Here is a 26,222-nt window from a genome sequence, read left to right as displayed (position 1 = left end):
CTCCCCTGGGGCTCTGCAGGCTCCTTCCCAAATGGAACCCAACTGGGGGGAAAAACTAACCCCCAGTTTTTTCCCCCTCCGAGTTCCCCTCTGCCCCCCATGGCTTTGCAGAGGTACCAGCATCACCCACACTCCGGCCCAGGGAACGTCTGTGCGGATAAAGGAGAGATACAAAGAGGAAAAAGGTCCTGCAGGTTGTCTGCAGATGTGAAGGACAGGTAGAAGAGTGCTCAACTCGAGCAATTGATGGTTTGTTTGGTTTTGCCCTCTTTGGTACTTTGCCTAACTGGGAATGTGTGGGTTTCCGCTGAGGGCCCTCCTGCGCTCCAGCCCTTGGGCAGAACTGCTTTCTGCCATAGAGTGAAAGGGGAGAGTGCTTTTCTGGCTGCAAGAAAATGGTTTGGGGTGCCTGGAGAAGTTGATGGCTTCTTTCTGCTGTCACATGCTTGCTCCCACCCTCGCTGAGGCCGTAGTTTGGCATTTTTCTCGTGTCTAGCAGCTGCTGTCCCTCTGTTCCTCCCCTTTCCCCATGTTTGTGTTTGTGATGCCAAGTGGTGACCAAGATTGAGGATGAGGTCCTTATTAAAAAAAAAAAAATTTTTAAAAATCCCTTTTTCTTTTCCTGGGTTATCTTTCAGCTGGCAGATTGGGTTTAGTGTGCAGCACCACAGGGTCTTAGTCCTCAAAAAGCCCTTCTGCAGGTGGCTCTATCTGCCTCATGTATCCCCACTTTTGGCCAGCTCACTAGGCATAGCACTGAAAATTTTTAAAGAGAAGAAAAAACATGACTGAAGGGCAACTAAATAATAATAATAAAAAGATTCCTAACATTAGCACCTTGGTTTTACAGACTGCAGTGGCATTGATCCCTGTGTGACTGCCACGCAACGTGCTCTTTGCACCAGCATCTCATGTTAAATAAGAAAACTTCACACCCCCTGCAACAGCAGTGAGCGTCCTCCGAGGGATGTGTGGAAGTTCCTGAAGATCGAAAAGCAGGTGGGAAGAGAGAACCAAAGAAACCCCCGACAGACAATATTGTGTTTCTTCAGAGCTCGAGATATTTTTGAAGGTGTGTGCCAAGTGTCCACTTTATGAATTGCCTCTGGGACAGGGAAGGTTATGGGGAGTGGAGCAAATTGCTAACGAACATGGGCAAAACGGCATTTCTCCTGGAAGAGATGGTAACTGCGGGGGGAGAACCTGCTCTGTTGTGGTGCTCAGGAGAGGGGAATCGTGCTACGTAGGTGCCAAAAAGCTCGTTGAGAGTGTCTGCTCTCTCCTGCTGCTGGTTTAGCCCTGCTCACAGTGCCTGCCAAAGCAAACCTAGCAGCAGAGAAATTAAATATGCATTAACTGAGCTAAGGCTTATGGATTTGTCGAGGTTTGCCCGAATTCAGCCAGCTGGCTGCATAGGCGATGAGCGCCAAAACGAGCGCTGGGCGGGCAGGCGTTTGACTGCAGAGAGTCGTTCCTCTCCGCGTCCGAGATGTCCCCTCTCTGTACTGATGTGCGTGGAGATGGGAGACGGCGGGGGTCCCCTGCAGCCCGCCGGCCTCCTGCCCAAGGGTGCTGCGGGGTTAGCAGAGGTTAGGCTGGAGAGGACAGCAGAGACGGGGCATCCCGGGCAGGCAGGACCAGCTCCACCCTGCTTTTCTCCGTTGCTTTGCTCTCTCGTGATGCTGAGTGTTAGAAATGTGTGCGCTGTCTTTTTCCTTCCCCAAGACGGACAGCACTGGTGAGCCGCCCTGACTCACAGCTCTCCGGAGATGCTGAGCGTAGCGGCGTTTGAGCTCAACGCCGTGAGTTGAAGGAAGCTGTGTTGCAACGCTATTGGGAACCCACCTTAGATTTCGGAGTTTGATTTTTAAACACGAAGCACATCACTCGTGCTGGTTTTAAGCCAAGTCATAGTAAACCCAGTGCAAATGAGCTAAGCCGATGTGCTGCAGGTGTGCCCATAGCCAAGGCGGGTACTGTTCTGGTGGAGAAACTTCAATATTGCACTGCCAGAACACAGGTAGAGTCTGTCTCTGCAATAGCAGTGACCAAAGTTGGGTTATTTATCTCATGTAGATTTGAGGACCACGGTTCAGTTCCGCACTATTTAAAAAAAAAATAAAAAAATCAATCCTTTAAGGAAGAAAAATATCCTAACATCCTTATTGAAATCTTGCTGTAGAGACAGAAGCAGGAATGCTGAATTCCCAGGAAAAAGTCCCCAAGATGTCCCCTGTACAGCTGCGGTGGTGGAAGCTGTAGTACTGCAGACAGGTTTCAGGCGTTTTACCAGCATGCAAGACTGTGTTATAGCTGTTTAACGTATGGAGGATTTTAGTTCTCTGCTTGTCAGTTCAACGCTTCTATAAGCACGAAAATTTTCTCTCCCTCTTGCTACAAAATCTGCTTCTTTGCATATTAAAAAGGGCATATGGGAAGTAACATGAAAAACTCAGACAAGTACCGCTCGGATACAAACAATATGTGACCATAATTACTAGGTTGTCTTCTGCTAAAAATAACATTGCATGTGTACTTAATTCATTGTTAATTTGCACAGACCTTTTTTTTTTGTTCATTTGTTCCCCTCGCCAAATGTCACTTCTTGGCGGTGGTGGGGGGAAAACTGACTTCTCCCTGTTGAAGCAATTGGGCTTCTGTGAGAAGAGTACAAAAGGGGGGAAAAAAACCTGTGCTCCCTGTGGAAGCTGCGTTCGCACGAGCAGGGAGCGAACAGCTTTGAGTCCTTGGAACTCACAGGGCTGTGGAGTTGAAATTTTATTAAAAAAAAAAAAAAGCAGACTTTTTCCTCGCTGTTAATGGATCACTCATTTTTTTTTTTTTTCCCCTTTCTCTAATCAGAAGAGCCCACCCCGGAGGGGCAGCACCCCCCCAAGCCCCCTCCTCGGCCCTCCTCCCAGTATCCCCCCGTTCCCTCCACTGGCGGGGAGTGGTTTTCCCCTTCCCTCCCCAGCTCTCATAGGCCGGAGCGCCTTGTGGGCCGGCTCGCCGCTTCCCTTCGCCTTGCGGGGAGGCCCGGGCTGGATGCTGGAAGCCGGGGAGCGGCGGGGCCGGGCTGCGGGGCGGCTCCTCCGGCTGCGGGGACGCCGCTTCTTCGGCCGGGAGAGGGGCTTCGCCGGCTCGGACGGCACCATGAGGCGGCCCCTTCCAGCGGGGCAGGAGGTTGGTGCGGGAGGAGCCGGGGTTGCCGGTCGCTTGCGGCGTGTGTGGGGGGGGGGTTTTGGGCGGGCTTCTGAGGAGAAAAAAGGCGGTTTCTCGAGCGCGGGGCGCTGGCGTTCGAGGGAATTCCCTGCTCGGGCTCTTTGGCAAGGCCCTGCCGCCCAGCCTCGGCGACGGGAGGTGTTTATCGGCCCTCTGGGACGGTCTTGGGGTGACTTAACTAATTTTTCGTGCTTTGAAAAGGGAGGGGGGGGGATCCAGCGAGGCCACTGGGGCTCTGCGTCCGGGAGCCGGGAGGTGGTAGAACTTCAGGGTTTTCTGAGGTGTATTTGGCTGGCGTGTGGCTCCAGAGCTGGTGAAATTGTGTCTCGGCCCCGTCCCTTCCAGCAGCCGCCGTTTCGGGACAAACCCGAAGAGTTTCCCGGCACGCCGGCTGACAACAACCTGTTCTGCCAAGCTGCCGGCTCGATTTCTGGCAATGAAAGCCTTTTTCTGCCTGTCGCTGGTTTTTTTTTTTTTTCCTTGACTTGGCACGATGCTCTTCCCTGGGACAGGAGGTTGGAAATCTTCAGCCCCAATGTGCCTCGGATCTGGCCCGGGCAACGATTCAAGCCGGTGCAAGCTCCGTTGAGTTTGGGAGCGTTTCGGTCAGGGCTGACACGGGCTCTCTGTACACAGCAGGACAATACCCATTCCGTGCCCAGGTCTACGCGGTCTCCAAATCCGTCCTTGAAATAAATCTGCGCGATGCCGCTGAAGTCGTTAGAGTTACGTGGCTCTCTGGGGGACGAACGCCGATAGTTTAATTGGGTGGACGAAGCTCTGTTAGTCTGGCATTCGGCTGAAGATTGTAAGTAATGGGATGTCACGGCAAGGCTGCCGCGTCCGTAGCCGCTGGGACAAATGCTCTGGTTGTCTACGGCGGTTGTGTTTCACAGCTGCCCCTGTTTGCAGCTCAGGGGGTGGGAGCGCTTGTTTCGAGTGTCTTTAATCACTCAAGAATTCATGTTTTCCTTCCCGTCCCGTCACTGGCATTCGATGGCGTGAGCTCATGCTGGAGGCTCGCAGGTAACCAGGGAACTCAATTTCTGACCGCCTCTTCTCATCGTGCTCCCAGGAGCGTTAGCTCTGTGGCTTGGGTCTCACAGCCAAATCCTGCCCAGCTTTGCCAGAAGTTGGAAAGCTCCGAGTTTAAGCCCTGGGCTACCCTTCCTTTTCAGCTTGTCATCCGTCTGCGCTGTATTTACCGTGAATATTCAGAAAGCCCTTTCCTTCAGGGTCAGTGCTACAGTGGGATGCTGAGCACTGCCCAAGGATGCTGGGATCCCTGATCCCTGCTCAGGGAATGGGCGCTGAGCACCAGTGTGGGATGCTGGCCGCCAGCCCCCCTTGTGTGACTACCCTGCCCTCACCTGCGGCTGAAAGGGGCTCTTTCTCCCATCCTTTTGCTGTGAGATACCACCGAACCTGTAAAATCAGGGGGTTTTTGCAGTGGGAAAGCGTGACTGACCTTCCCCAGGGCTGAGGGTGCAGCATGTGGGAGAGCCGCGGTGCCTGCACCGCCACGGCATCCCCATCGCCCGTCTTTGCGCAGGATTTAGCTGGCCGGGGAGGCTGGGCCCCAGGCTTGGTCCCAGCTTCCCGGGGGAGAGGGTCGAGGTTTCTCAAAACAGGCTGGGGGGAAAAAAAAAAACCCCAGATCCCTCTGAAAAGACCTATTCAAATTTACAGAGATTCTTGTAGGCTGTGGTTCAGCTGATTAAATGGAAGTTTATTGAGAGGTACATCTGTTTAATTCTTTTTTTTTTTCCTCTTTTGCCAAGATTTAACTTTCCTACTTGGAGAAGATCCTAGGGTCTCAGCCTCACTTAAATACCCATTTGCACATTTAATTTTGTCCAGGTACATAACGTCCTCCTTTTCAGGATTATTGAAAATTAGTGCTGAGGCTCTGGTCTTACTGGAAAAAATAAAGTGACTTCTCCTGAGGGCCGCGATGCTCCTTTTATTTTGAGAGGTTTGAACTCCTGCCACAAATAATCCTGTTGCTGGCAGGTGTCTCCTGAGCTCTCGCAGCTGAGGAAGAGTTTGCTGGGTTGAGAACTGCAGCTTCTTTAAACTGCTGAAGATACTGTTTTACATATATATATATATATATATATGAAAAATAATATAATAAGTGCGAGGTAGGTGATCTTTGCTGGTGAAATCATTCTTTCATGAAGCAGGCTGAAATCCCGTACCTCACCTAGAAATCTTTACTGCTTTTCTTAATAGTAGCAAAGTGTAAAGGCTTGTGTCAACTTGATGTTGTTATCCCCTGTGATTTATGAAGTGCTCTTTGGACTGCAGGTGTGTCTGCAGTGAAGGAAAGACCCTGTGTTTTACAGTGGGTCTGCTCTCTAGCAGTGATTTGAGGAATCTCTTCCTTGATACACCCTGCAAAGAAGTGCAGTTGTGTCTCCTCTATCTGTTAGTTATGAACTGAACTTGGGTTTTTACACTTATTTCTTCTCTGGTAATTGATTTAAAGCAAGTTAGCAAATCTTCAGGGAAAGAAGCGTCAGGGGAATGCACTTAACTGCCAGTGTTGCCACAAATTTTATTCCCTTGAAATGAAATCGGAAAGAAGATGTCAGTTATTAATGTTCCTACAGGCTTCTAGATTTATCTTCTCTATCTCTACCTAATGAACACACCAAAGGAGAAACTCAGGCTCTGAAATAACCAGAGCCCCAGAGCTCTGCAGCAAGCCATCACGCTCCATTATGAGAAGCACCCTCCTGTTGCCTTTGCTGCAAACAGGTCGTTCCTTAATTTCACGTTGGAACAGCTATTTTGAAGCAAGTCATTTAAAAAATTATACTAATAAAAAAGTTTGAGTGGGAACGAGCATTGTACAGTGGCCCTAAATCTGTGTATAACAGAGCTGAGGAAGCAAGCTGATTTTTCTTCTGGGTGTTGAGTTGCTGGAGTGTCTAAAGTCACTAACCACCTGGTCTTAGCCGAGGCTGAGGAGGGAGGAGGGTGAGAGCAAGCACTGCCTGCCTTTTCCTCCTATTCTCTGGCTGACAATTGATGATGTGTTTTTAACTTGCTCTCACATGCCCTGTGCCCTGGAAACTCTCCTTGCGAGGACTGAGAGAGATTTGGTCACGGCCATGTGTGTGACGGAAGGTGCGGTTGGGTACTTGTTTTTCTTTCCCTTCACAAAACCTTGGCCAACCTTTTTTGTTGTTGTTGTTTTTGCCAAAAAGAAGGTTTTCTTCGGTCCATATTCAGGTGCACCTTGCTGTGCTTTTTCTGCTCTCTGGGATGTGGGATGTGCGAATAGCTGGCACGCAGCCTGGCTTCTTTGCAGCTGGCTCTGCGGGGCCAGACCTCAGCCCTGCTGAGCTGCAGGATGGAGCTACGTATATACTATATTATCAATTTAAATTTTTTGGTTTTATATACATATTACAGAAATAATTTTTAGCCAGGTACCCCTGCCATGCCACTCACTTTCATGGACTTGTGAGCATCTGCCAGATATACATACCAGCTCCATGTGTGCAGACACCCTGGAAAGCAGACGGTGGTGGAGGGACTAGGGGAAAAAAAGCTCTGTTTGTCAGCTTTTCTTTACAAAATATTTGCCATGCTGCTCCCCCACCTGCTTGGCACAGGGTGTCCAGGGTGGCAGGAGGCAGCCGTGGTCCTTGGGGCAGGGGACGTGCACCCTTACCCTGGCTCCTGTGCTGAGCAAACAGGAGAGAGACGGGGATTTGCAGATGATAAATTTTATATACATCTATACCCACGCTTGTGTCTTCAGGATTCGTTTTTCTCTGTTTCCGTGCAGCAATAGTGGGAGGTATCGAGTCGCTGGGGTCGGCATCGCGTGCCATCGCCGCTGCCCTGCGCGCTCTGCGCATCCCTCCCTCCTTGTGCCCACGCGCTGCAGTGGCATTTACTGCTTTCTGGAATCTAGAATTAAAGCGGATAAACACCCGAACCTGGGGGTTTACGTAACGAAGCGGGAGCGGGGCTCGTGTCTTGTCAGACGGCTCGCCTGGGCACCCATCTGTTAGCGCGGGGAGGTGGGGAGAAGCTGTCTGGTGGTTGCTGCTCCCACGCTGGAGAGCCAGGACCCCAAAAGGAGCTGGGACGGTGCCGGGCCCCCCCCCCCCCCCCCCCCGGCATGTCCCGCTGCCTCGCCAGCAGGGAGGCGAGTTTTGTCTCTGAGAATAAAAACTTGTAATTTAAAACCAGCTCCGGCTCACACCAGGCTAAATAGGCGCTGGGGAGGGAAGACTTGCTAAAAAAGGGGGTGAGGGAGAGGGATGGGACGACTACCAGAAGGACCTGGCGCTGGTCTGGCAGCGAGCGCGGTGTGCTGGGTGACAACGTGGCGTGTGGTCAGGGGTTATTGCCAAAAAAGACGCGCAGGACTTCGATATGGAGATAATCACCTCGAGATAGCAATCTTATCGGGCTAACGTGCTTGCTTTGTTGCCAAGAAAACAGGTCTGAGAGTGGGGCTGGATGGGAATGAACCCGGCAGCGTCTCCTTGGCACATGTCTGCTTGACCGGTGATGGCTGTGTGCGGCGTTCGCACCTCTACTCTTTGGTTGGTTGTGTTTCTGTTTTTCCCTTAAAAATTCCCCCTTTGCACTGCACTTTGGGGACGCAGTGCTGACCATGTTGAGCTCCAGGAAATTAAATTGTGCTTCGCCTCTAGTAGGATTTGACAGCAAAGTAGCCAGTTCGCATTAGTTATCTTAGCGTAATAACGTCGCCTCTTCCTCCTCAATCCCTTTTTTTCTGGCAGAGAAGGCATAGATAAAATAAGAAAGGGTCCTCTGCCCTAAGGAGCTGACTAAGTAGGGAGAAAGGCTGTAACAAAAAGGCAGTGTGGATAGTGATGGGGTGGACGTTTTGCAGAAGAGCATCCCTCCATTGTCCACCCTGGGCAGGCTGGGATGAGGTATGGAAAGCCTCCGAGAGAGGACGTGCAGAGCTGAGAGCTGGAGGGGATGGAAAACCTCATCGCTGTTTGCAGATTTGCTCAAAAGAAAGAGTCTTTTTCCCTGGGTGTGGAGTCCTGTTTAGGCTATACTGACAGCAGCAAATATTCAGAATATTCACGGCGTTGGGAGTTATTTTTCTGGCTTACACCTCTGTTGGTGGAAGAAGAATTAAACTGTACTTTCCTTGGTTGCATTTTTCAGGTCGAGCTGTGAGTGGGCCTGATTCCTATCTTAGATTTTTATTTCTGCCAGCGGAATGAGCCCTCATGTGCGCATCCATCACAAGGGCTTTTTTGATCAAATAAGATAAACCCACCAATAAATGCCTGTTGTTTCCCGGGGCTCCCCGAGGGCCGGCAGCGGGCGCGGGGGGATCCCAGTGCTGCTCCCCATCTCTGGGGGATGTTGGCAGTTCCATCCCCACAGCCGGGGAAGGTGGTCCGGGCACCGAAGGACCGCTGTTCCCCGGGACGAGCGTTCCAGCGCGTAGAGACAAAAGGCAGTATCGGGCAGACAATGTCCCACAGAGCAGTGCTCTGATGGCCTCTGTCCGAGCCCGTGCAAGCGGGTGATTCACAGCCAGTTGGTGTTTCTGGTTGTCTTGCCGTGTGGGAACTTGCTTTTTTGGCTTTTCTCCCATCAGGGTCCTGGTGACGTGCCCTGGGGCTCCTCTGAGCCACCAGCACTGAAGCATTGCTGAGCCGCTCCCCAGAAGCTTTACTCATTTTACCAGCCAGACTTTTGGGAGGATTTTATTAATCAGAAATCCTCATTTCTTGTTCTTCCCCTGTCTCCCTGGTCTTTATTCCCCCCCCCTCCCAGAACACAGCCCTCTCGTGAACACACACGGCTAGCTGCATTGCTCTCGGATCGGATGCATCTCGCAGCACAGGCTTCTCTAACACCATCAGCTGGGCTGACTCCTGCTTGCAGCCTCCAGAGATCCCCGTGGTAAAAATAAACCAGCAAGAGTAATTAATCGCACATTTCCAACACTTTTGGTAACCTGGGGTGTTGTGGCCGCCTGACTGCGCCCCACTACCTGGCTAAAGGCAAGCTCGCTGTTTTTAATTTAAAAAATAAAAGTTTTCTCTCTCTCTCTCTCAACAAACTTTGTGCCACGCAAGAGGTAAAACAAGCAGATATTCTGGGCCTGCATTTTCTCTTTTTGTTCAAGTAAGGTGCAGTTACGTGATGCAGTCAACTCTTCCGCATGAAGAACACAAATCTGCCCTGCTTGGCGTTTTCTTGGGGGTGGTGAGAAGTGCCTGTGGGTGCTGGGGTCTCCCAGGAAACTCAGCTGTCCTCTCTCTGTCACAGCTGAGGGGATGCTGAAACAATTTGGAGAGCAGGCAGTGCACCATAGTCTTTTTGGAAAGAAATGCTTTGGTCTCTCATTCCTCTTTTTCTAAATGTCTATTTATGTAGTCCCCATGAGATGTTCTGAAGTGTATTTTTCCATGACAGAGGTTTCCTGCAAATGGATTGATTTTTTTTTTTTTTTTTTTTAAGTGTCCTACCCAGAGTTAAATCTTACCAAAAAAGAATAGTAGATGACTCACGGTGGCTTTGAAACTTCTGCGGTTAGACCTGATCCCACTGAGTTTTGGCAGCAATTATGGCAAACGAGCCATTTTGTTCACAGGGAGAAACAACCGGCAAGATGGGAACTGCTGTCTGAGCCCGTTGAGAGTTTTTTTTTCTCTCCCAAAGCTATTGCTTTTCTTCTGCCAAACAGCTTTTTTGTACACGTAGAAAACTGTCTGGAGACACCTTTCTGAGCAGCGCTGCTCCAGGACATCAAGGCAGTTGAGGGAAAAATAATATTTAATTTTTGGCTCATCATGTGCAGCTGCCCATCTTTGTACTGAGGTCTGGAGGGTTAAGCTTGTAAGTCGTAACCTTAACGCTCTGATTTCCTCTAGGAACGTGTGGAAAAATACTGTACAGGAGTCTTCACAAAACGAGAAAGAGCTGCATGGTGTCTCTGGCTCGTCCAGACACCCGCATTGCTTGTAAGGTGCTGGAGGTCTGGTTACGTGGGTAAAGGAGAGGAATGAAGAGGCAGCTGAGGCTCAATTTGAGTTCAGACAACAGCATCATCTTTCACTGCCTGCCGTCAGTGTGCTTCTGTGCTGGCTTGATGGAGGCATTTTTTTTTCCCCTCTGAGAAAAGAGGGGGAAAAAAAAAAAAATCGGAGGCATCTATTTTGTTCTAAGGAAGCTGTCAGTATTGTCAATGTGTGTAAATGAGCTATTTTGCATAAATTTGCAGGTGTTTAGTTGTATTTAAGCAAGAAACATAGGAAAGCTATTGTGTTTCTGCAAGTTACTTCTTGATAACGAGCAATTTTCTATTGAATTTGCCTGGTTTTGATCTTAGTTCAGCAGGTACCGATCTGAAACCTCAGCCCTTGTTCCAGAGTTACTCATGAAATCAGAACCGAACTTCTGTAATTATTTGCTCATCCTTAATTCTGATAACGAATCAAACGCTTGTTGGTATAGAAAAATTAATTTTTCGGTAAATCAAGTCCCCTGTGTCCTGAGTGCTGTTCCGATCCCATGGAGGGTCTCCTTGGGGGAGGCTGATTTGCAAAGGCACCTGAAGCCCTCTGTGAAGTCTTGGGGACAACGTCACCTTTTCCTCTGAGCTCGGCTCACAGCTTCTCTTACAATTACCTCTGGGACTTCCCCAAGCCAACTGTTTTTTTTTCTCGTAAACTGGAAGTTCTCGAATATTTGCTTTAGCTGGCCAGGGAGAAGGAAGATGCAGTTCTTGGGAAGCCTTAATATTATCCTAGATCCACAGATAAAGCTGTTTGTGAACTGGTGGGAGATTTCTGGGTGCGAAAGGGAGCGTTTCGGGGTGATGCGAGTGGCTGCACTGTGTCATGGGGCTTTGCACCAGTGGCTCCAACCTGTCCCCGCGCTGGGCAGGGACAGCAGGTGACGGCGCTCTCGAGGTGCTGCGGGGTCCCATTTGGGATGGGGAGACAGCGGGGCGCTGGCCGAGGAGCAGAGAGGAGCCGCGACGTCCCCGTGCTGGGACGAGCGGAGGTTTGTGGTGTCCCCAGGGTGCCGCAGCTCCTCCCACTCCCATCAACCTGACGTGCTTGGGGGCTTTCTTTAAGAGGGACAAAAGCAGCGGCAAAATTTAGGTGGTGGTCACCCTGCAGGGGTTGTCCTTGAAGCTGGTGGTGCCCCCGGGAAGCCGATGAGCCCATGCCTTGGACCCCCCAAGCAGGGGAGGGAGCCGGACTCGGCTGATGCTCGCGCGGGAACGCTCCGAGTTCTGATCTGTGGTGCTACCTTCCTGCTAGTGCCGAGTGTTTTTTTTTTTTTCTCAATGCAAATTATTTGAGGAGTTCCATTAAAACAAACAAGCAAAAAAATCAAGGCAATGGAAACAGCATTTTATTAAAGCGATAAGCTATTAGTAAAACTGCGTGTCTCAGTCTGCTGCTCCTTGTTGAGAAATTTCTCATTTCTTTGAGCAAGTCACATAAAGGGTCAACAAAAAGTTAGCACCTTCATGTGCTTTCACACGTGGTTTTTAACGGCGGGAGGAGAAAAGAAAAATAATGTTTCTGCTTAATGGAAACTTGGCAATAAGCAGGAGGTTGCAGCTGGAGCAGGGACGGTGACCTCCTGACACGTACCTGCGCTCTCTGCCTTGGTGTAGAGCAGGGAGCAGGGCTGGGGAGCGATGACATCAGCCACATGGACATCTATACGTTTAGATTGTGAAAATATGTCCTGCATTTATATGACGTTTGACTATATATGAGAGTGGCAGCAATGCTTGCCATCCCGCGAGCGCCGCAGTGGTCCTTGTCAGCTCCGATTGTTGTGGAGATGGTTACTCCAAGAGTCTTCTGCATTATGCTATCGCCTTGGCAAGCTCCTGGCTTTTAGGATTTTATATAAAGCTTTTATGGTCTCTGCCTCATGCCAAGCTCTGTGTGTCTATCAGTGCTCTGAAGTGCTGCATCCTTTGACCTTCCTCCTGTTTGTGGTCTTCCAAGCGGGTTATTTTTTCCAGCCCCTCTTTTCCCTCAGCCCGGGACTCCCTTGGCCGCTCCCCGTTGCACCTCGGTCGCGGGGTTTGGGGATGCCGAGATGATGCCGATATCCGCGGTGGTGCCACCCAGTTCCCTTTGCACAACCAAAGCTACAGTGCTAGCGGGTCTCTGGGGTAGATAACCGGGTGCCAGAGGCTCCGGGCATCCCGCGTCCTGGTTTTCAAGGGTGCTGTGCGCGGTGCTGCTGGGTTTAGGGGTGCGGAGCGTGTGCCGTGACCGCATCGGAGGGGAGGATTTGGGGTGATGCCGGGGTGGAGCGCGGCTCCCCGGAGGATGCGCAGCACGAGGTGCCGGTGCCGTACTTGTACGCTCTTGTCCGTGCCCGAGGAATCCAAAACATGGCAATGAAAAAATATGTGAAGGGCTGGCATTAATCACTGATAAATACCTAACGATCGGCTTCCCCGGGAGAGCGGAGGCTGTGCTCGGGGTGTGCTGCCGGGGAGCGGCAGCAACCAGCACGTTGGCGTGAGATCAGCAGCCGCTGCTCATCCGTGGATGTTTATGTTTTTCCTTTTGCTGTTCCGGAAAGCAAATAAAATGAGTCCTTGGGAAGCGCCTGACGCTTAGGCTGGTCCTGGGTGTGGGGAGAAAGGCAGCACGGAGGGTTTTTCTGACTACGGCGGTGGGTTAGTCACCACGGAATGACAGCGCTGCCCGCCGTGATGACCAGTGCCTTACCTCATCGTTTCCCTTGACTTGCCTGTTTTTTTTGTTGTATTTTCCCTAGCACGAACACTGGGGGACGGATGCTGCAGAACCCAGGGCAGGGGCAGAAGGGGCTCTGCCCTGGTACAGAGAGCGCAGCAGGGACTTCCACAGATTTACCTGTTATTTCCAGGCAATCTCAGTCTTGAAGTATCTCATCCCCTGTTGCAAACTAGCTGTGTGGATTCCCGTGACTTAGCTTTTCCTCCGAGCAGGCTCATGGCTTGGCAGTAAGCCTCACGTGGAAAAGACTATGGAAATCAATAAAGCAGGACCAGAGAACTGTGCTGCAGTTGTTAAAGTGGGAAGTGCTAATTAGCTCCTGGTTTTAGAGGTATTACTATTAAATGTAGGAACTTTGTGAGAATAATTGTTTTGGAAACAGGGTTTTAAAATACTTTGGTTTTATCAGGATTGGGACAAAGATAAGAAATTTAGGTCAGGAGGATGTCTGAACATGATGTTTATTGTTGATTTGGAGTCGTACTTTAGTTCTTTTCCAGCTCCAGATCTTTCCAGGGTGGGAGCAATGCTTTGGTTCTTATTCAAGAGTTGTTTTGTGTGTTTTAAAGAATAAGCCCTAACCTTCTTGTGCTGTCCCTGTAGTATGAGCACCCAGAAGGGCAGATTTTCAGGAGACATCTCCACGTACCATGCTGGCCGCTTGCTCATCTGGCTAAATGGCTTCTGTGTACTGAACTTAAGAGCAGGGTTAAGTCATTGCTGAGCATTTTTGAAGCCCGCTGTCTTTTAATTTCATACTTAGGGAATGTAATATGCTACCCACGAGAGCCCTTGGATTTTGATTAAGTAGTGGGAGAGGGTATACTGAAAAATAACATCAGTGTGTGTCTTTTTTGCTAGGTATGGGTATGTGGTTTTCCTGGGCTGGAAAAGCAGGACCCTCTTTGCAGATGCTGGCAGGGACCCCAAGCCAGGGGGACATTTCCTGGCTGCTCGCTGGAGATCTGACACTTGCCAAGGACTGTGGAAGGAAGGTGTGCCAGGGCATAAATCCGGGGGTGATGACAAGCCTGGCTTCTCCTGGGGGATGCAAATAACCCCTCAAAAAGGGCTCTTGTCTGCCAAAAGTATTTCTCTGTGAAGGAGTGGCCCAAAGCTAACTTTGGGTTTAAAATGCGATGAACTAGGAACTATCAAGGTGGAAAAGATTCATTGCCACCAGGCAGGGCAAATAGCTGTTGAGGGCATTGTGCATGGGATTTGCTTGGCATCTTGTCTGGGCTCTCAGTGCCTGTATGGCACCCAGGCTGCTGGCAGCAGCAGGAGGAGAGAGGAAATTCATGGCACAAGTCATTTGGGTGTTGTTTTGGTTTGGGTTTTTTTTCTTTTTAATAATGTCATCTCATTGCCCTGTTTTAGCCCGAGCCGCCAGGGAGGCTCGCGTGGGTCCCGCCACCAGCGCTGCTGGTGGGACGAAAACCAAGGATGGGAACAGAGGTTGCTTGTCACAGCCCTTGCCAAAAGGTCACTGTAGTGGGAGAGATGTCATGAGAACTGGAATAAGGGTAATTTTGAGAGATTACAGCATTTCTCGCCGTGGGGATGGGAGTTGATGTAGAGCATCAAACCCTGGGAGGCGTTAGCAGGGAAATGCCTGGTTTTACTGGATGTATTTTCTCTTCCCTTCTCCTCTCTTTCCCAAATGAAGGCTTTCTCGGTTTCATAGCTCTGCATGGTGCTCCTCAGCACCATAATCTCGTTAACGAGCAGAGATTATCTGAGGTCGTTGCAGGTCTGCCACGATACATGTAAGAGAATAAACTTAGGCTGACCAAATTTTAGGTAGTCTGTGCTATTACCAGCTGCATACATTTTCACATCAAGACTTGAATGTCTTCAAAACACAGGACTGTTCATGAATATTTACTAAAATATGCATTTTCTGCCTTCTGGTTTCCATGCCTTTAAAGTTGTGCTTTTGTTGTCCTATGCAACTGCGTGGATTGTCCGGCTCATAGTTCACAAAGGAGTTTCACGATGTCTAGTGCACACAGCCAACTCATGGGGGGTTACAAAAGCGACCCAGCCTTGGGTTGCTTTGAGGTCCTGTCTCCCTGGGTTTTCTGATAAACCCTAAACTAAACAGGGCGGTGGCTGCGCCATTCAAAGAACCAAAACCTGAACTGAGCCTTGAAATCCTGTAACAAATAGTATGCCCTGAGTCTCAATCCAACCACTATAGAGTTGCTGAGGAAGCAAGGTAAAAAAACCCCAAAACCTGGAGGGTTTCAGCTTCAGTTTCATATGACAACCTTGTGTATTCAAACAATCACAGACCAGCAAAGGAAAGGTAAGGGGAAACTCCACTCAGATATACGTAATCCATTTAGGCATATATCATAATCCACTCAGACATAGTCATACACACCATTCCACAAGTCAGGGGATAAAAACCCTAAGATTCAAGTTGGAAATGGGGGAGTCACTTCTCCAACTATACAGTTGGCTTGTGAAGGAAACCCTTCCCCTCTTTGGTTGGGACACCAGTCGAGGTAACTTCCCTGGGATTGAGAGCCCTTACCTGGAGGGGTAAGTGAATATTGTTTATGCTTTAAGTTTGTGGTTGTCTGTGAATAGCTTGTGGTTGTAATAATGTACTACTCTTGCCTTAAAAAACTGCAATACTGCATTCCTCCATTGTATCTGTAAAACCTGCAATAGTGGCGTGTTAAGTCTGTAAGTGAAGTTCAAATAAATCATTTGCTTGAACCTTGCAGTTAAGTCTGCGAGTGAAGCTCAAGTCGTTTGCTTGAACCTTGCAGTTAAGTCCTTTTCTGTCACAGCAACAAGTAGAAAAACCGATTCTTTAGCGAAGGCTGGGATTGTCATATGATCCCCTAAGTAATAACTTGGGGTTAAAGCATAACCAAAATGGTAAATAACAAAAATAGATATTGGGCTTGCAAAGTTGCAGGGTTGAGCTAGGGGGCTGCAATATATTCACAAGGGCTCAGGGATTAATATAGTTAATTTTGATTTTTACAGTCATTTTTCCTGTAGTTGAAACCTTGATTCTTGGTGCAGTCCCTGTTTCCAATGCATGTATTTTACTGGTTCAAGAAGTTTGGGGCCCGAGCACTGTGGGGACAGCCTGGGGAAGGGAGGCAGAAAGCCTAAGTTGTGTTTGGAAGAGGAAATAATTAATCCAAAAAGTGGGCTGACCAAAGGCGGTATCAGCAGTGCTTGTGGGGGGTTTAGTATGTTTTTTTCCCCTCTTTCAATTTTTTACTGTATCCCTTTTTTTCCTTGTTTGTTTATTCTTTCCAAAGTTTTCCTTCACCGCTGACTTTTTTTCTCATTGGTTTTTCCTCCTTGCTGCTTTTCCCCAGGCAGACTGAGCCAGATAAAGCCAGAGCAGCGCCTTCCCTCTGTTAATATGCGGCAGGTTTGGGTATGTGGATGCTGGGGGTCTCTGGAGGGAGCTGGGGTGTCTGTTCTTTCTCCCCTGCCCCGGGAAGGTCAATAAGGGCAGCCTGTCCTTACGGACCTCCAGCCCTGGGGACTCTTCCTCGGACAGTCCCATGCCTTTGCCATCAGACGGGGTTTTTCTCCCTAGTCTTTGCTTTAAACCTGCAATTCTGAGCAATTATCTCTTGTCCATCCTGCTCGCTGCAGTCTTCTACAGGCTTGCAGACTGCTGTCGTGTTTCCTCCAAGTCTCTTCTTTCTTTCAGTGTGGAGACTGTGTTCTCACGGGTCAAGTGCTTTAGAGCTGACTCTTCCCGTCTTCTGCGCCGTATCTTCTTTTTTGGCTTGCAGGCAGTAGCCCTGTTTGTGCATTTTGGCACGATTTGTGCCTTTGCTCGGATTGCCGGTTCTCGACCCACTGAACCCCGGCTATTTTTCTTGTTTTTCCTTTCTTTTTTTTTTTTTCTTCTTTTTTTCCTTTAACCAGCTGCTGCCTAATTGCTATCCTGGATGGCAACAGCCAAATACTGAAACGTAGCACTTGTTTCTAATAAATTTCATCCTATTATTTCCACCCTCCCGCAATATGCCAGTATCGTTTGAATTCTCTCTGTCCTCCATGTAATTGCAGCCTCCAAAGCGGACATTATCAGCAAGTTTTATGAGCCCATTCTCCAGTCCATCATTAGTGGCAGCAGCGAGTGGCACTGGATAGACGGGGCCTTCTTGGTGCAGCCCTTCTATTTTGCCGCTGAATCACAGATAACCGCGTTTGGCATGTGTTTGCACCCAGCCTGCGGCAGATTAACCCGGGGCGCATTCCTCAGCTTGCCGATGGGAATGCAGACGGTGTCTGCGTGGAAACTCTGGCCAAGAGGTGAAATAGCTCTTACCCAGCAGAGCCGTATAAAGCAATTTGCAGAAGCTTGCAGAGGGAGGTGGAACGTCCCGTCTCTCCAGCTGACCCCCCCGTGTTGCCCTCCCTGCCTGGGGCTGGGTTTGCCCCGTGCCCTCCGGCTCCGGGGGAGCTCAGCCGCTGCCCGGCGTCGTGGGGCTTCTGGCAGGGCCATAGGCAAGTCACGTTTTTCCCTTTTGAGCCCATAATCTGGCTCTAATCTTGACGGGGTGAAGCTTGCTGTTGGGACCGACTCAGGTCCGAGTTTGGACCGTGCTTTATCCCAGGACTTGTCTGTGCCAGCTGTGAAAACAGCTTTAGCTTTAAAAAAAAAAAAAAATTAAAAAAAAAAAATCCTGAGTTATGCAGCCCTGCTGTGCTCCTTAGCAAATAATTGTTGCATACACTGGTTAATTGTTTATCCATTAACCGACTGTGTCAATTAATCTGACAAGAGGAGCCCGGCTGTACCTGGCACAGGGAGGAGGAGGAGGAGGGAGGATGCACACGCTTCCCGTGTTGGCTCCTGTCCGCCCGCTCTTCCTCCAGCCCTGTTGATGTGGTATTTGTCTGCTGGTTTCCTTCAAGTGTAACTGCTGCCAGGGCACGTACAAAGTGTGTTTGGGCTTGTGTTCTCTCTGACCGTGAAAAACCTTTTGGAAAGTGCGTTAAGTTGCCATGAAGCGGGAGCATCTTTTCAGACTGGAGCCAAAAAAAACCCACCCCAAACTGTGTTTTGTTTCTAAATGTGAATACAGACAGAAGTACAAAGCAAGATGGTGCTTTATTTCCAGCTAGAGATGGGCAAAAAAGTTCTTTGCGTGGAGTGCCGAGTGGGAAATAAAATAGGATTTTATTGTACGTGTCGGTGCAGAGCAGGGAAGCGCTGGGGCAGCTCTGGGCTCCCCCCTGAAACCCCCCGGGGTTATTTGGGAAAGCCGGGCGGTGTGGCCTTCCTCCTGGGAATGCTATTTTTGTACGCTTGCTTTCTAGGGAGAAAAATCAAACATCCGAAGCCAGTCTATATCTGGTGGAATGACTTCACTGCTAGAAGAAAATAAAAATGTACCTTATGCTCTCTTGAGTAATTCCAGTCCCCTGCAGTATGTTGTTAGTAATAGGTAAAGTGTAAAGCTTCTGACAGCGAGAACTGGTTTTCCATCGAGGTGCGGGGCAGCGTTAATGCCAAATTCTGGCTGCAGGGAGCTTGTGCAAACTGGGTAGAGCGGTGGGTAACATCAGTGGCTTGGTCGTCCCACGTTTCAGTGTATCTCCATCTGCGAGGATTAGTGCAAATTCCTTTTTTGCCCTCCCTGGGCAGAAGGGGAGGGAGGTAGCCGGGAGTATACGTGTGTGGGTTTGTGTTTGAATTATTCAGGCGGATCTCTTGAAGTGACATGCCAGCCCAGCGAGCCCCCAGTCCGGTCCTAAACCCTTCTGGGCTGTGGTGGCATTCCCAGCCACTGGTGGAGGGTGGCAGAGCCACCAAGACCCTCGGAGCCCTCCCTCCGGCGATGAAGCTGTTGATTCTGCATTTACTTTGGTATAAGAGAAGAGATTGACCCAGTTTTTCTTGATTCAAGCCTGTGTGCAAATGGATTTATTTTTTTTTCTGAAGGCAGCTGATTTTAACATGTTTTTGGGCTTACATGATACCAGCCTTATGTAGTAATAAAATTATGTACTTGTTTCAAGAGGAAACGATAACAAAGAATGTTCTTTCAAAAGCAGCTAAACACATGAGGTATTAAAATGTTAAATTATTTCCAAATTACGGCATATCCAGTTCTTTCTATGGAGCTCACTCAAGAATAATTGCACAGTGTACTTTGCAGAATTTTACATCAGAAATGTCGCACTTTTTTTTTTTTTTTTTAAATCATTCTTTCACACAATGTAAGAGCTTGCATGAGTATAAATGGGCATCCTTGTATTGGCTTCTGTAAAATGTTGCCAGTTTGTCCCGTCCGTATTTTTTTCAGCATAGCTATCAAGCTGTGACATTTATTGCAGAGCAGAACAAAGATCGAAGGGACTTTTTATCACGGAGATGCCTAGGAGCTGTCTCTTGGCTGCGTGCAGGGACCAGCAGCTGGGTCCGCAGCCCCACGGTGAGTTGCAGAGTCTGGAGGAGGAGGAGGAGGAGGAAGAAGCAGCTTGGCAAAAATTCACAAGCACTGAAAGCTTGTGCCAGTGTTAGTGGATGTGCCTCACGTCTTCCCCCCCCCCCAATTTTATTTTTTTCCTAATTTTATTTTTTTTCCTAATTTTTTTTCCTAATTTTATTTTTTTTTTCCCTAATTTTATTTTCTTTTCTTCTTCCTTCCCCGTTTTTGTCCTGATTCAGGCTCCTGGCATGGGTGGATGGGGATAAAGGTGGGACGTGCTGTAGTCATCGGTGCCCAACCCTCCCCAGGTACCACTGTCTTCCCAGTGCCCCCTGTCCCCATCCCGAAGGGGCAGTGGGCCGGTCCCCTGCAGCCACCTGGGCTGTATAAGGTGTTCGAGCTCCCTGGGGAGGGGCTGATGGAGGGGGGAACCACAAGGACGAGCTGCAGCCTTCACCCGTGTTGCTCACAGGCTTTCTGTAGGCATCAGGGTGCCCCTGACCCCCGCTCTGCTCCCTGTGGCTGTGATTTTTGAGCCTGCTGGGAGGATGGAGCCGTGGGAGAGGAGGAGACACGCTGATACCACAGGCATTCATGTAAGGTGTGTAGAAATGGAGGAAATCTTAACAATGCCAGGAGCTTATATCGCTCATTCAATCAAAGGAAGAACACTTAACAAAAACGCCTGCTGGTTTTCTGAGTGAGCTTTTCCTCCATGCAGCCTAACCTGGGAAACGCAGCGTCGTGTGGATTAAGTCTGGGATTTGGCCAGGTGTTAACATGGTTTGTGCTTTTTCTGGTGCATTGTTGTTATTACAGAGCTAGCTGAGATGATCAGGCAAGTTGATGCAGAAAGTTCATTGCTTTCCCTTTGAAATCAAGATGTGAAGGTACTTCTAAGCCAAAACCAACCCCTTGCAGGTTTTTGTAGCTGGAAAGTGAAATATTCTGTAGTTTCCATTTTAAAGTACAACTGGAGCGTCTGAGTCCTGTGGTCGCTGGCATTGGGGGAAATTTTCTCTTGTAGCCTGAAGCTACCTGTGCTTTTTCTCTGCTCTGGGCGGTGGTCTCCTGCAGCTGCAGGGCTGAGGGTTTTGCATCGGGTGGGTAGGATGGGAATAGTTGGGAGGAATGCGGGTAAGGGGCTGGAGGGTTCCCCTCTGCCCTGCTGTGCTAAGGCGTTGCAGAGGGGATGATGATGGCCCCGCTCCTTCCTCTCCTCCCCAGCGCCCCGTGGCTCCGGTGCACGGGTCCCTGACATGTCCCTGAGAGCCGACAGCCATGCAGCTACGTCGACGCTGAGGAAGATCGCTGCAGACATGAGTAACATCATCGAGAGCCTGGACACCAGGGAGCTCCACTTCGACGGGGAGGAGGTCGACGCGGAGGTGCTAAATGATCCAAAAGGCACCGGTGAGTTGACACCCGTATGTTCTCGCCCCGTGTCCTGCCTAGATTTAATAACTGATAATCTGTTGACAGATAGGTTACAATCCAAGTGGTTTTACCAAGCCTAGCCACCGACCCTGGTTTAGGACCAGGAGGCATTACTCTTAGCACTTGAGCTCTTCAAGTCCTTCTGTGAAAGCTGGTCTTTAAGCTCTCTTAAATAAAACCTGGTCTATTTTAGTGGAATTAACGCTGCTGCGTAAATACTCCCGTATTAAAGTATTGCAGCTATCTGCTGGCTTTCCTGCCCTCGTTGCTCATTACGAGGCTGTTGAACTAACGGGGTTTGTGGTCCTTCCAGCGTGCATTCCCTTCTCTGCCATCTATCACACCCATGGGTTCAAAGAGCCAGGCATGCAGACGTACCTCACGGGATGTCCTGTTCGAGTGCGCGTGTTGGAAGTTGAACGCTTTACTTCCACAAAGAAGGTCAGAACTTCCAGAAATTTCATTTGATTTCCATAGAACTGTGTAAAAATGCTGCTTGTGGCTAATTTTGCGCGTGCTTGTTCATGGGCTGAGGAAGCAGGAATGCCTGAGTCTCAGCAAATGCTTAAGAGAGAAGGTTACCTGTCTGTTTATAAAACCTAACAAAGCCAAACAAGAAATTGTGAGACAGAATGATCCTTAAGTAAAACTGAACGAGCTGCTCATCTTTAGATGAGCAGCTGCAGGAAAATGACTTATTTCAAAGCTGCATCCCTTGTGGTGGTGGTCTCCTCTGCAGGTACCGAGCCCCAACGTTTACACCATCGAGCTGACCCATGAAGAGTTCACCTGGCAGGTAAAAAGGAAGTTCAAGCACTTCCAGGAGTTGCACAGGGAGCTGCTGAGGTACAAAGCCTTCGTGCGCATCCCTATCCCTACCAGGAGGTGAGTGTGCAGCCCTGCGGACGCGATGGGCTTTGGGAAGATGTGATCTTCTCTTCTCTTCTCTTTTAAGAGCATATCAGTTTGGCTTCGCTGATCCCGTTTACTTCGCTTGGAAGCAGGAGAGGGCAGAAGAATTTAGTCTCTACAAATATTTAGCACCTATAATAAAAATAGTTAATCTCTACGTATTTAGCAGCCATAGTCTATGTGGTGCAAGCATCTCTCTGCTGATGCAGAAAGCACGTTGGGTCCCAGGTCCTCAGCTTTGGAGCTGAATTTGCCTCGGAACTTGGGGAAGCGTTACGCTAATGCTAATGGGAATTGGTGTGCTGTGGCTTTTTGCCAGCGTGGGCTGGATGTGGGAGGTACGGGGGTCCCTGGCGTGGGTGGTCAGCCCTACCCAGGCTGGCCTTGGTGCTTGGGGTGGCTGGAAGCATAAGGGGAAAGAGAAGTGGGAAGAGAAGAGGCAAGAGCCTCCCGATCTCGAGAAATGTGGGGAGGTGATATTAGAGAGGTGAAATTATCAGGGGTTAAGGGCTGGGAGAACATAATGCCCTAAAAATAGGTTTTAGGCTCCCTGGCCTTATAAGGGCAAAAGGGGACCCTCAAAAAATCAAACTCTGATATTTCTGTGTTGTAGTTCTGTTTGTGAGCCAGTTGCAGCACACTGGCTTCTTAAATGAATCCATGCTTGCTTTTTTTTTTGCTTTCCTGCCCACCCATCTCAGTTTTTAAGAGCTTGGATAGGAAAAATAAAAGCACTGCAGAAGAAGGGTTATGTATCGAGGCATGTACATGCTCACGGCACTTAGCCTTGACATCGGGGTTTGTTTTTCCTTCCAGTCACACAGTGAGAAGACAATCCATCAAAAGGGGCGAACCGAGGCAGATGCCGAGTCTGCCGCACACCGCGGAGAGCACGGTGCGGGAAGAGCACTTCTCCAGCCGGAGGGTAAGTGCCCAGCTCGGTGTGTGGGGGCCAGAGGGATGCTCTGGGGGGGCTTCTGAGGTGCAGAGATGCCAGGCAGGTTGCTTGCAAAGCCACGCGCTGTCAAAGCCCTTGTTTTATTGCCATTAAAGTCTTTTGCTTGACAAACTTAGGCTTTGACAAGTCCAGCTTTAACGCCAAATTCTCCCCCGCGTGAAGAGGAGGATGCTGCTCCCAGGGTTCGCACGGACGAAGTTTTCCTCTGCAGTTGAGGAAAACCACAGTGCCGAGAGTGGCGGTTCCCCTCCTCCCACCTGCTCCGATTTAAAGATAGAAGAGCCAGTTTGCAGAGTCGGGTTGCGTGATGGGAGGCAGCCCCACGGCCATCAAAATCTGAGAGATTTCAGTTCTGTCCCCCTCTGAAAGAGGAGATGACAGTCAGGCTCTTCATGCTGAAGTGGGTAATTTTAGCCGAGGCACATGTGTTCTGTGTAACTTCATCAGATGTTAACAGATGGGCCCTTCTATGAAGAGGGTGGCTGTCTTCCTACCTCTTCATCGCAGCTTTGCTGTTTGTGAAGAAAAAAAAAAAAGTCTGTAAAAAGCCATGTTTGTTCACCCTGTGCTTATCGTTCTCTTTCTGCTGTTCACTCCTTCCCTGAGCTTTCTGCTGCTGAAGCCTCAAGTCCCAAAAGGTTGTGTCTCGTGGCTGTGCAGTGCAGATAACCCTCCCTGCTGTGCATGGCTTTGCTGCTGTGCGGGGAGTTTCAGGAGAGAGGTGTTGGTTTAAAAGAGGAAGAAAAATGTTTTCTAGCTCCCTTCCCCACTGCCTTGGTTTCCTTGTGGGAACCCCACAGCTTTCACCATGGGGATGTATATCCCTGCTGCCCAGCTGGGTAGCTCAGTGCCGCGATGCTAACACTGAGAAGGACGAAGGTCCCGATGGCATTTGTTTCTTCTTGGTTTCTTTTGTGTCCTGTAGGACTCTGCCCAGCTTCCCATGCCCAAACAGTTTAATCTCTTCTTTGCCCAGTTACCATGAGGATGGGAAGAGATTCTCTCTCCTGTAATGTTTTTTAATCCCTTCCCCTCCTGGCTGGGGAGGACAGGCTCTCCAAAGACAGGTGGTTCAGCCACTGCCCTCTCCATGGTTTTGGGACAGGGCAGCATGATCACCGTGCTCCTCACCTTGTGAACCTGGTGTTTAACCAAAACAGCCGCTCTCAGTTGCGGCTGAGGCTGTGTTTCCCAGCAAAGCTAATTTGTGTGGGTCAGAAACAGCAGGGACTGATTTTTGTATTTAAAATTGTTCTGAAACTTGGGCTCAGTCAAGAAAGTTGACCTCCAAAGTGATGGTGCCAAGGAACAGGTCTGCTGGTGGAAGGTACAAACACAGATCTGTGAACAGTAAACAACCTGTGATCGAACTGTTTATGCTGCTGAGCTATAATCTTCTCTGAGCACATAATAATGTATTTATTTATCCATTCAAGCTGAAAAGCATGTCTGATTTCTTGATAGCTTCCTAATGCCAGGCAGTTGGGTTGTGGGGTTTTTTCTTGAAAATTCCTGCATCTCATTTAAAGTTTCAATGTTTTAATTGTAGAAACAGCTGGAAGACTACTTGACAAAGATCCTAAAGATGCCGATGTACAGGAACTACCATGGAACAGTAAGTAGAAATTAGTTTGCTTGAACGCCTAAAGAATATTCGCTTTGCAAGTGTTGAATTCGTTGGAAGAAGACATGCAGCTTATATAAGAAACATTTTACAGCTGTTTTGCAAGCAATTTGGCTTAGCTGGTTTCTCCAGCATGGATGTAATGTGATTAAAACCAAAGGAAGAGAGTGAATGGCTCAGTCTTGGAGGTCACTTTTATAACACAGTGATAACTTTCGCCAGGTAGTCCAGTCCAGAAAGCTGATTATACATGTATGATGTAGTGGGTTTCTGTTTAATTCTGGGGAGGATTTAAAATGATAAGTTGAAGTTTTAAATACTTAAACAACTGGAGTCCAAACCATATTTGGAATCGCTCCTTCAGCCTGGGCTTTGTCTGCAGTCCTGGGTGCAAATTGGTCTCAGGTTCCTATTCTGCGCAGTTTCACTGGACGTTGGTGACGCTGAGTTTGTATGAGTGATACCCATTCATCTCTGCAGGGATTTTGTCACTTCCAAAGGGAGATGGTAATTGGCTTATTTCCCCGAGTTGATGGGTTTTTTTGAAATGAGGAGAGATGTCAAATCCAGCTTCAGGCCTATTTTAAGCAAAAATACTTCCTTTGAAAGCCATCCTCAAATGTTTCTTCAGTAGTCCTCACCTGTCAGCCACAGCTGTAACATCTCCCTGGGATGGTAATTTATTTCCCCTTTTCTTGGCTGCATAATGACTGTGTTTCTCCATCTTTTGTATTATCAGCAAAACCTGATGCACGCATTGAGTAGCTGCAGAGCTTAGTGACATTTCTGAGCAAGGGGTGATAACTGGGAACATTTGGTTTTCAAACAAGCCAGAAATGTAGTCTGAACTTAGCAGCCAGTTCTTCTCTTTGACTTTTGTTGTTGTTGTTTGGTAGGTATTCTGCTCTTTTGCAGGATTTCAGTTGTGTGGGGATGTTGGGCAGCTCGTAGCTGGATGTCGTGCCCGAAAGCTGTGTGCTGTTCTTGCAGAGATCAGTGTGTTGAGCACTGTTTGTTATATGGCACAAAGCGCTCGTCCAATTTTGGCCATCGTGCTTTGGGTTGCAAGAAATCTTCAGACTCAGGCTGAGGGAGCTGTGTTCCTTGCAGAGTGCTGCTTTTGGGGACGGGCTGCAGAGCTTAAGTCCGATGCAGTCAAGAGCTGTGTTAGTCTGCATGTGGAAAATAGTTATCTTTTGTTCTAAAGGCAAGATTGGGATAACTGGGCAATTTTGATCAGTAGCATATGCAAAGCGGGAAAGAGTTATTTTACAGCACGGATCCGTCTTGTCGCTCTTAGGCATTGCTTTTTTTCAAATATTTTGGAGAATTTCTGCTCGTGTAAGAGCATCTTCTGACCGGGCTGTGGTTCAAGGCTGGCTGCCGCGGTGGGGGCTAGGCGAGGAGACGAGCGGTCCTGCCTTGCCTGGGCAGCTGTGGGGTGCTCCCCTCCTCCTGCACTGAATCGCCCTTCTGTCCCCAGCCTCCCGAGCCAGATGTCACTTTGCACATAAATCCTCAGTTTATTGTTGGCTGTCGCCGGGTTTGGCCGCAGCAAAGCGTGCGACGAGGACTTTGCTGCTAATGGTGGCAGCGCCGCTAAGTGCAGCGGGTCCTGCAGGCGATGCTGGAAGAAAGCACGGGGAGAAAAATGTTTCCTTTAAAAAAAAACCCAAAACAACCTCCACCATTCTCAGACTAGAGACTAAAGTGAAGATTTCTGGTGGTTTCCTTGGAACTGTATTTGTCCTCCTTAGAAAAAAAAAAAAAAAGAGGGCTTTGCTCTTCCTGTGGTTGAGAAGTCTTTTGCCTGGATGCTGACAAACGCTGCAACTGTCTTCATCTTGGAGCACATTTCTATCCCTGTGTGT

General features: G+C 49.1%; 1 protein-coding gene across 3 annotated transcripts in view; it reads left to right on the top strand.

Annotated features, from left to right (window-relative positions):
* The first annotated feature begins 1,033 nt into the window (after positions 1-1,033).
* Positions 1,034-26,222, top strand: part of PLD1 (phospholipase D1, phosphatidylcholine-specific) — a 67,002-nt gene continuing 41,813 nt past the window's right edge. For 2 of the 3 annotated variants that reach the window (XM_010572898.1, XM_010572896.1), the window contains exons 1-6: positions 3,151-3,183; positions 20,648-20,833; positions 21,171-21,298; positions 21,597-21,742; positions 22,586-22,694; positions 24,277-24,342. In XM_010572898.1, coding sequence (XP_010571200.1) covers positions 20,680-20,833; positions 21,171-21,298; positions 21,597-21,742; positions 22,586-22,694; positions 24,277-24,342 — 603 coding nt within the window. In that variant the 5' untranslated portion in view covers positions 3,151-3,183; positions 20,648-20,679. Of the gene's footprint in view, positions 1,073-3,150; positions 3,184-20,647; positions 20,834-21,170; positions 21,299-21,596; positions 21,743-22,585; positions 22,695-24,276; positions 24,343-26,222 lie in introns of those variants that run through there. The other variant, XM_010572897.1, reaches the window with a different exon arrangement.

Source organism: Haliaeetus leucocephalus, unplaced genomic scaffold (assembly GCF_000737465.1).
Source record: "Haliaeetus leucocephalus isolate CR32 unplaced genomic scaffold, Haliaeetus_leucocephalus-4.0 Scaffold362, whole genome shotgun sequence".
NCBI classification, from domain to species: domain Eukaryota; kingdom Metazoa; phylum Chordata; class Aves; order Accipitriformes; family Accipitridae; genus Haliaeetus; species Haliaeetus leucocephalus.
This window is presented reverse-complemented; position numbering and strand designations above follow the sequence as displayed.